Here is a 10151-nt window from a genome sequence, read left to right as displayed (position 1 = left end):
GAGGGGGCGGTGCCTACCAGCCCGTAACTCGAGCCCTAGCTGGCAGGCCTGGCCACTGGGTCTTTGTCCTCTAGGTTCCTCTTTCTCCACAGAAGGGTTAAGCCAATCCAGCGAAGGGAAGGCCGCCCCCAGCACAGGCTCAGCTGGGGCAGCAGAGCCTCATGTGCAGCCAGTAGATACCTGTGCACAGATATGCACGGAACCACAAGTACATGGGGACACTTCCTCAACACTGTGCACAAAGCCACTGCCCCCAAATTGGCAGAACTGCAGCTGTGTACCCATTCCCATGACACACCCACACTTAGCCAATCTGCTGGAGCACAGGCAGGCGGCCACATGGCCCAGCCACATTACTGACAGGCATGCAAATGCGCAGTACACACCAAGGGACAGATGTGTCATGGAAACCATCACATACATGTGAACTGGAAGGGAACCCACCCAGTTTCCAGAAACCACTGGTCCACACAGTTAAGTGTGTGCTGGACATATATCCAAACGCACTGTCACACACAAGTGCCACAAGGGGGACAGCTCAACTGACCTGCCCTGCCCACAGGAGCATAGCACCAGCATACTTATACCTACCCTACTTGCTCAGAGCAGGATCTCAGGGTGTCTAGGCCACACCAAACAGACAAGGCACCAATGGAATGGAACATTTAATTGTCTCTAGGGTGCTCCCAGGTTGAGGATTGCGGGGCCTTTGGCAGAGCCCTGGCTAATGGAACCAACAAAGGTGCCCATCAGCCAGTGCCAGGCAGGGTGGCTGTCCCAGGGCCAGGCTGAGACAGCTAGCACTTGGGCTGTTTCTTAAGACAATTTCTGAGACTACTGGGTAAGGAATGTTGCCTCTGAATGAAGAGAGGGGGCTACAGTTAGAGGGAGGAGGAGAGGCTTGGGTTGGGGGATGGGGCTCCAAGGTCAGAAGGTTAGGAATAACAGCTAGTTGGTCACAAGGTCCTTCATGGCCCACAATGGCTGGGGGTTGGGGGAATGTGATGAGGGAGTGCAGTTGGCCAGCTTGGGCTTGGCTCAGGCCAGTTTCAGGAACTCCTGCAGCGTGTTTTGTTCCACAGCCTCCACAAAGAGCTCATAGTCCTGGGGGAGGGGATGAGAGAGGTGGTCACCTGAGTGCTGGTGCTTTGTCTCAGGTATGACTGGCCTGAGTCCATCTACAACACTCCCCCACCCCCAAACCCCAGTCCCATACCCCACAGTACTGGTCCCCGTTGACAATCTGGGGTGGGGTGGCCTTGGGGTTGCCTGCCAAGGCTCGCATCTCATCCCGCAGGGCGTTGTCCTGGGAGATGTCCACTAGTTGGTACTGGATGCGCTTCCCATCTAGGATGCGGGTTACCTCGCTCTGCTGGGATTTGATCTGGGGGCAGAGGGAAGGCAGGGGTTAGTGAGTAGGCTGGAGGACTTGCAGCGGGTGGGAGGTACCCTGAGCAGAGAGGGACTGTGACCAGGAGCTTTTGTCCCTCTGTCCTCCACACCCTGAGGGAGGGTTCTGGCCACTGGGACTTTTGAGGATGAGTAAGACTTGCGTTGGTGTAGGGTGACAGAGGGACCACCAACCATGGAAAGGGAAGTCAGAATGAAGGGAAGTGGGATAAAGTTCGGGGTGGGTAGAGCCAGGAGCTCGGATATGGGAAGGCAGGGCAGGCCTGGGTGGAGGATGGGAAGGGGCCACCCCACCCCAGGTACACACCCGGTGGAAGAGGAAGGGCAAGATAAAGATGCGGTCTGGGTCGCCGTGGTAGTGGGGGTGCAGAAAATGGGCGTCCCAGTGACGGAGGATGGGCGAGAGCAGCTATTGCTGGGGCTGCTGAGGCACCAGGACGCCCGAAGAAGGCTTTCAGGATGGGGCCCGTGAAGCCCGCGTGGGACCCGACCCAGGAGGCCGTGCAGGGAGCCTCGCAGCCCCCGCCCCGCCCTCGCCTAGGGGCTGATCCGGGCGCCCACGCTCTCCCCCAAAGTGGGCCCCGGGAGAGCACTCACTTCGCGTGACCCGGTGACCGACGTGCTGTAGACACGCAGGCCGCTCATGCTGTGGGTGGACGGACTGGCGGACGAGCGGAGGTAGCTGCAGCTGCACGGCCTGGAGACAACGCCGCCACTCGGGAGCGGTTTCCTTCCTGCTCAGCCCGCGAGTCACCGCTCTCGGGACCAATGGGCGGCGCGGGCAGGGGCGGGGCCGGGGCCGGGCCTGAGCTACCCCGCCCCGCTCTCGGCTGGTCCCCTACCCTCCCCCTCTGCCCGGGCGTGCAGGGGACCCCAGTCTCACGCAGGGCCACCCGCTTTGGCCCTTCTCTCATCTGGGCTCGCAGTGTGAGGCTGCGGAGGACCGATGGCTGGAAAGGCCGTAAGAGCAGGGGCGAGGGTTTGGCAAAGGCCGCCTCCACAGCCTCGCCTGCGTTTGCTGCACTCAAACTACCCACCCCCGGTGCCACGCCAGCACAGCGCAGCTCAGCTCCGGGCTTTGAATCTGAATTTCGAAGGCTGTTTTCAAACCTAAAGTTCCCAGGATAGGGAACCTGGCTCCAAGGGACCCTGCCCCAGTCTCCCAGCGGACACCCACATAAGGCTAGCCCGTCGGGATAGGAGGCACACCACGGCAGGGACAGCCACTACTTAGAGATTTTCCCCGAAGTTCCTCTCACGCAGGTTTAGACGAGGAAGGGTGGTGGCAGGAGACAGGGCCACACCCTCAAGGAGCCAGATGGAGGCCAAGGTAAGAGGCTGCTAGCTCTGGAAAGGGTGGAGGCAGAGGTTGGTGTCAGGACTCCTTGCTAAACATCCACAGCTTGTCTTCGGGTGGCCCAGCTCAACCTCAACTCCAGCTGCAGATGGCACTCTGAAACCACTCCTACTCTCAGTGAAAATTCACGGGGTTCAGAGGGAGCAAGACTCCAGTAACCAACCCAACTTTGGAGACTGCAATCTGTTTAGAGTTGGGTAAATCACCCCTCAGAAGTGCCCCCAGGTCCAGGGCTTGGAGAGCGCCCCAGGAAGACAACCCTAGCTCCCCAAAGCAAACAGCGCCCTGTCTTGCTCTGGGGAAGCCACTTCCTCACAGCAACCCAGAGATAGCTGACTTCTGAGGACCGAAACACTTTCCAATGGCGATTTTGCTCTATGACTCAGGGCAGCTTGGCTCAATAGAAAGTTGTGTGGGAAGAAATCTAATTTTCCCCATAAAACAACAGAGGAGAATAGAGATACAGACAGGAGGCTGGACCTGCCAAAGTTCCCTCCTTGCTGCTGTCTGGGGACCTTGGCTGAACTCCCAGGCTTTGGCTTCAACAAGCCAAAATAAGGGGTGGAGTAGGGGATGGTGGCGATGGAAGACAATGGAATACTGAGGAACCTTAAATTTTTATTTTGTAATCAAAATAGGCAATACAAACCAGTTGACATAACAAGAATTCATATAAATAACTGCTTATAAACTTTATAAGGAAAATACCCGTGAGCATGGTGGCTGGGCTCCCAACATAGGGTGGAGACCAACCAGGCGGTTCTGCTTTCAGGAGAGGAAGCAGGAGCCCAGCAGCTGAGGGGATGGCTGGGTGGGGCTGCTCTGAATGGAAGGGATAAGTCACTGCATAAATAAAACACAACTTGTAAAAACACTTAATGAGTCTCATTCAGGCCCGGGAGTGAGGTCTAGGATGTTGCCCTGACAGCCCAAAGCATAGCAAGAATTTCACGGTGGTTGATTGTAGACTCCTAAACTGCTCAGTGCTCCCCATACCTAGACATAGCCTTGGCTTGGCCTGGCTCCAGCTCTCTAGGTGGCCTGGGGCCAGCCGGGCATAGATACAAACAACTGTGAGATGCTCCCTAGAGTAGGAGGCAAGAGACAACAAAGCAGAGGGTTCAAAGGCCCCAGAGAAACAAACAAAAAACCCAGAAAACACTGAAAGCTGTAACTTAAAGCTAACCTGTACTGGGTACTCAACTCTCAAGGAGCCCAGAGCAGGAAAGAGAACATCCCTCCCACCACCCGCCCCCAACAAGAGAGAGGCACAAATCAGAACTGGGCATTGGCCCCGGCCCCAGCCCCAGGGTAAAGGGGTGAGCAGCTTGACAATTGACCTGTGGTATTCTGGGGGGAAATCCTGCCTAAACCCAGAACCACAAGGAAGAAGGGAAGAGTTTGCACTCAAAGTCCAAGAAGGGGGCTACCTGGACAGCCTGAGAACAAAGAAGTGAGCCAAGGCCATCGGGCAGCTGGAAAGTCGGGTCTCCTATAAAATGGCACAGATGAAGGAGTCCTGGCTATAATCCCGAAGCCTCCAATTATCGCGGGTACTGTGCTAATGAATAGATCACCCTGAGGTGTCTGTAAGAACAAGAGCCCTGAGGAAGAAGCAGTGGAACTGGGCCTAAGTAAATCCAGAAAGCTCAGCTCCCAGGAAGGCTGGCACATGGGGCCTGAGAATTCTCAATGGCCATTGTTAGTGGTACTCAGGCTTTCCAGGCCCCTCTACTGAACTCCGGGCATCAGCAGGACCAAGGTATGGAGTGGGAATGAACGAGGATCCACCTCAAAGGATGGAGAAGGGAGGTGAGCAACCTGCTTGCCTTTGACATCAGCCTGGGGCTGGGAACAGTCTGTGAAGACTTAGCAAGTAACCTGCAAAAGTTAATTAGTAACTCACCCTCAAAGAGTGAATCAGGATGACAGGACACATGCAATCCAACAAGGCAAAGCCAATGTGGGACAAGGCAGGCACAGTTCCCTAGTCAGCCCCTGCCCCAGATGCAGGCTCTTACCTCCCTTCCACACCTTCTCTGGGAACAGCAGCAAAGAGGAGACAAGAGATTGTCAGGGAAGGACCTGCTGGTCTGGGCTCTCAGCAGACCAGATCAACCTGTCCCATGCCCAGCATTCCTCATTGTGTGACACAGTTTTCTCCCATGTCCTGGGCGTATCTATCTGACATGGTGGTCCTTAAATCCTCGATGTCATGGCGCAGCTGTTGAACCTCTTCTAGTTTCCTCCTGATTACATCTGGCTTCTGTAAATCTAGTGGAGTCCCTGGGTGCTGTGCAGCTGGGGAGGAGAGCATTTTGAGAGAATGTTAGTCAAGGGACACTTTCAGGTGGAGGGGGCAGTACCTTGAGGCCCATGGTCTTGAGACACAGCACTTTTAAAAAAGCAGCTGGGGACAGTGGGCTGAAAACTTGCTGCCTAAGGGCCACTTTTTGCTTATCCTGTACCCAGGGAACCCAAAAAGATGCCTGTTTCGAAAATAGATTTACTGAACATCTACTTTGCAAAACACAAACTCTCAGAGGGCAGTGACCAGGCCTTGGTAGCCCTGCTCCCACATTACCACAGGATGGGAAAACTGGATGAGAGAATGAAAGCCACTCTCTCCTGAGCCCCGGGCTGGCTTGAGAACTCACAGTGAATGCCTAGGAGCAAGGAGAGATTGGGATCATGGCCCTGGGCGCTCTGGGTCACAACGCTACAGACAGCCTGCAGATCTTGAAGACAACTGGCCAACTCCTGGTGCAGCTCAAATGCCAGCTGGGCTGTGTCTGGTGAAGATGGGGACCCTGGTTGAGCTTGGCGCAGGTGTTCCTGGAGCGTCAGATTCTTTTCAATCAGGTCCTGGTTTTGCGCTGAAAGCTGAGCGGACATATGGGCAAGAACATTAACCCAGGCCCAGGAAAGGCAGTGCATCTGCCTTTTTGCTTATCCTGTACCCAGGGAACCCAAAAAGATGCCTGTTTCAAAAATAGATTTACTGAACATCTACTTTGCAAAACACAAACTCTCAGAGGGCAGTGACATATATGTAGATATGTGTGGATATATGTATATATGTGTGTGTGAAGGGGAGGCTGTGAGTCAGAGGATGCTCCCCCTCCCCATCCCTACCGAGCATTCCCACACCCTTCCCAATACCAGGCCTAGTTCCTCCTGTAGGTAGGTAGGGCCCACAGGGCTCCCAAACTGGAGAGGAAACCACTCCCCAGCAGGCTCTGAGTCATCAGCCTCCAGGTTTCTGTTCAGGAATCGGAGAAGATCCTCCCACCCCTCGGAACTCTATCTGAAGCCAGTCCCTCAGCCAACTCTGTTAGCCAGGCTATTAGAGAAGGCTTAACGTGAACTGTGAAATCTGAGGAGACACTGGTTTCAATCTCTCCCTGCCACCCTGACAAAAGTGGCCACCAGCCAGTCTGATCGGAGTGTGTCAGAGGAATAAAGGGAGCAATAAAGACAACATGACAGCTAGTGGCCACTGGAGTGGGGAGCTGGGGAAGCTGGGGACCTGGAGGAGACAGTGCTGGAATGTATCCTTCCTTTTTGAACCTTCACCTCAGTGGAGTCGGGCTTCACTATATAGACCAGTTTTCATGTATACCTGTGTCTCTTTCCTCCTCTCACCCTGAACAGCTTAAACCACTCTCCTTCCCTCCCTACCTTTGTTCTATTTTAAAGACACTGAATAGAGTTCCTCTTCCAGTCCCAGCCCTATACCAACACTGGGCCATGTGACAATCCTTGCTCTGGGAGACTCCTTCCTAGGCGCTTGGCCAGTGAACTTGGTGCCCCCGATGACAGCTCTGTTTACTCCATGAGGACCACCAAACCCTTAGTCTTGAACCCACCCCTTCCCAATCCCACAAATCTGTGGCTGCAAGACGACAAAGGGGGAGAGAATGATTTTCCACATGCAAAATGCATTCCTGGGTAACTATGGCTACTCTTAAGACAGGCTTAGGACCTTTACTATAAACGATGATGCAATGTCCCTTCTTTTTCCTCTGCCAAAAAACCCTCAGCAGGTACCTTTCAAACATGGGGCTCATGTGGGAGTAGGGATGGGGAGGGTACACAGAGAGAGTACCATGAGGCCTAGCTGATGCTGCTCACCTCCTTCACAGCCGTGCGAAGCTGTTGCAAGGCTGTCTCCCTCTGCTGGGCCTCCTCTTTCAGCGCTTGGCTTGTTCCTTCTTCTTGAGCCACTTGCTGTTCTAGACTCTAAATTCCACGGCAAGGAGTGGTAGGAGAACACATGAGGTGTAACAAGTCCGGTTCAGATCATATCACCTCTGGCCTGGACCATATAGTAAAGCCCTGCCCTGCCCACACACTGCTGCTAAGAGATTGTTTTAGAACAGCCCTGAATGAAACCCTCCTATAGCCAGTGACCGTGTATAAATAAGAGGCTAGTTCCTCAGCAGGGCATTCCAGGCCAGCCTGGCACTTACCTACTTTTACAGCCATCTCTCTTTTTACCCTCCACACAACCTCCACTCCAGCCCCACCAAATGACCTTCATCCCCAGAGGCTCCAGTTCCAATACTGTTCTCACTCCTCTTCCCCTGTACCTAGACTTATCTTCTGCTCTGCCTGTCACCCAGGAAACCTCCAAGGCCACCCACACTTTCCTCAATCTGAAAGTCAGATTCTATTAGTACTAACCTCACTTGGCTATGGGTACCTCCATCAGAGCTCATGAGTGCTTTTGATGGTTGTGCACATGATTCCTCCCTCCACTAGACCATTACTTTCTTGAGGGCAGGGAACATCCACTGAGTTCAATATTTATTGAGCACTTACTGTGACAAGCACTGAGGCTACTGAAAAGAATACCACTCTTTAAGGAGCTCACAGCCCAAGCCCCTCACAATATTGTTTTAAATGCTTTTAACAGAGATGAGAAGAGGTAGAACACTCCCACAGGCACCAAATCTAGTTAGTGAGAGTGTGTGTGTGTGTGTGTGTGTGTGTGTGTGTAGGAGTAGCCAGGGGGAGGGAGGCGTTTATATTTGTTATCTTCTGCCTCTTATTCTGTTCACTCCAATTTCCCCCCAATTGTGTAACTGATTTGAATAAAATATTTTTAAAAATATGAATTTTACCATTTGTATTAATAAAAAAATGTAATTGCCTAGGAGAACATCACATCGCCATGAAATACCCAATGTGACCATCCTGAATCCACCTAATTCCAGCAAATTCACCTAACAATTTGCCTGAGAAGTCTCATCATGGCTAAACGTACCATTTAACAGTTGAGCTTTTTCAACCTTTGTGGAACCTACGGGTTCTAGAAAACAGTCATTAAAACTCTACTAAAAACCTAGGACTTTAAAAGGTATAACTGCTCACTAGGCTTGACTATATTTTAACAGGGACTGAAATATGAAATAGGTGAACTAAACAGACATTGCCTGACCGACATAATGGCAAAGGTAGGATTGCAGCCTTTGTTGTCCCTCAAAGTAAGCGCATTTTACCCATCGTGGTGTGAAACCTCTTTTAGAGCCCAGAGAGAAACTGCGTGGACCTGCTTTACCTAGGATTTCTTAGGGAACCCAATTAAGGACACACCCATTCTGGCCCAAAATAGAAACCAGGAGTCCTCTTTAATTTTTCCTTATTCTTTAATCCTATATTCTGTTAGTCACTGATTCCTCTCAATTTTACCTCCTAAAATTCACTGAAATCTGTCCCATCTCCTCCTTGCTATGCTGCCTTATGCCAGGTTCCTTCATCATCTCTCACTAGGACTTTCACAACAGTCCACTGGCCTCCAGCCTGCCTCTCTCCAAGTGCAAATCTTTTTTCTAAACTGACCACATCACACCCCAGTTAAATGCTATAGTAGATTCCCATCACCTACCTAAAGAATAAAAGCTGCCCAGCTGGTGTGGCTCAGTAGCTGAGCATCAATCCATGAACCAAGAGGTCACCGGTTCGATTCCTGGTCAGGGCACATGCTCGGGTGTGGGCAAGATCCCCAGTAGGGGGTGTGTAGGAGGCAGCCGATCAATATTTCTCTCTCTCTTTCCCTCTCCCTTCCTCTCTCTCTAAAATCAATGAAAGCATATTAAAATAAATAAATAAAAGCTAACTTAGCTGGAGAGACAAAGCACTCCCATAGCCCAGTTCTCCATTCACCATCTTACTTCAACATCAAACTGCTTGCAGCTCCATGTGCAAAACCCTGCTGTTTCATGCCTCCATGTGCTGTTCCTTTTATCTGGTGTTCCAATACCATCCTCTCCAGCTCCACTTCTTTGCCTGCCTAATTCCTCCTCCTCCCTCAAGGGTCATGACCTCCAGAATCCCCTGACCACCTCCTTTCCCACCAACTCTTCTATACTCCCCTAGGGTAACAGGAACATTGCTCTCACAGTACTGTGCTGAAACCCTTTCCCAACAAGATTGTAGGCTAAAAGCACTGACTAGGTCTCATTCTTATTGTATTCCTAACACTGAACAAATTGCATGGCAGAGAACAGAACAGTGTGTTGGCTGAATTCTAGAGATTCCATCAAGTCCTGCCCACCATGTCCCAAGGATTCCTGCTCACCTGTACTTGTGAACGCAACTGACCCATCTTCTGCTGTTGCTTCTCCACAATCTGAAAGGCAAAGTTATCAAGGAAGGCTATAAGCGCAGGCTGATGCTGAGGTAGAAGGCAAGAGGGCAAGAAGCTACACTAGGACCTATGGTCTGGCTATTAGCCCTGCTGGCTACAGCCAGTCAGTCAACAGTGAGATCAGGGTGAAGACAAGTTAGCTCTACCTACAGAAATATAACCCAACTTCCCTATCCTGGCTAACTAGCTTCACACTCCTGTGCTCTAGTCACACTCAAAAAATGTAGAGTGGACTTATGACCACTACTGGGGGGGGGGGGGGGGGAGGATGACTGGAAGCCAGTGGAATTAACTTTATATAGAGCCAGCATACATTCTGTTTCTTTGGTAAAGGACATGACTAAAATTCAGTTTCATAAAGCCTGCCCCATTCAGGGTTGTGATAGTTGTTACTTATAGCTTTTGTCACAGTGACTGTTCAAGGAGAGAACCTGAATAGGCCCAGCTTCCTGTCCTTTGAGACCTCAGGTATTCTCTGAACTATTTCTGGGTCTTCTTTTTTAATGATTTGTGATCAGTCTCACCAGCAGGCCCTGGGCTCCTCCTCCTCTGCTGAATTAGGGCCACCTCAGTGCTTAGATCTCTGACCAGTGCCAGAGGTTCTGTACAGGGCCTGAACCATGAATGAAGTGCACCAAGCTCAGTACACCATTTCGGAGTATCTAGTTTGAATGTTCAGAGGCATGTCCTCCCCTCACTTTCTTGCCTGTCACAGAATGAATATCTAAAATG

The 10151-nt window shown here is 51.7% G+C and overlaps 2 protein-coding genes across 7 annotated transcripts in view; both read right to left on the bottom strand.

Annotated features, from left to right (window-relative positions):
- Nucleotides 1-652: 652 nt before the first annotated feature.
- SH3BGRL3 (SH3 domain binding glutamate rich protein like 3) lies at nt 653-2439 on the bottom strand. The gene is made up of 3 exons (XM_081144212.1): nt 2008-2439; nt 1217-1384; nt 653-1104 (listed from the first exon to the last, which is right to left on the bottom strand). The coding sequence occupies exons 1-3, from the start codon at nt 2053-2055 to the stop codon at nt 1039-1041; spliced, it is 282 nt and encodes a 93-aa protein (XP_081000338.1). The 5' UTR covers nt 2056-2439; the 3' UTR covers nt 653-1038.
- A 927-nt stretch (nt 2440-3366) lies between these two features.
- Nucleotides 3367-10151, bottom strand: part of CEP85 (centrosomal protein 85) — a 30155-nt gene continuing 23370 nt past the window's right edge. For all 6 annotated transcript variants that reach the window (XM_081144786.1, XM_081144788.1, XM_081144791.1 and 3 more), the window contains 4 exons: nt 9351-9401; nt 6902-7009; nt 5425-5650; nt 3367-5068 (listed from right to left, as the gene is read on the bottom strand). In XM_081144786.1, coding sequence (XP_081000912.1) covers nt 4908-5068; nt 5425-5650; nt 6902-7009; nt 9351-9401 — 546 coding nt within the window. In that variant the 3' untranslated portion in view covers nt 3367-4907. The remainder of the gene's footprint in view (nt 5069-5424; nt 5651-6901; nt 7010-9350; nt 9402-10151) is intronic.

Source organism: Miniopterus schreibersii (genome assembly GCF_964146895.1).
Source record: "Miniopterus schreibersii genome assembly, chromosome: 8".
In the NCBI taxonomy this organism is placed as follows: Eukaryota; Metazoa; Chordata; class Mammalia; order Chiroptera; family Miniopteridae; genus Miniopterus; species Miniopterus schreibersii.
Note: the sequence above shows the minus strand (reverse complement) of the source record. Positions and strands in the feature narration are given on the sequence as shown.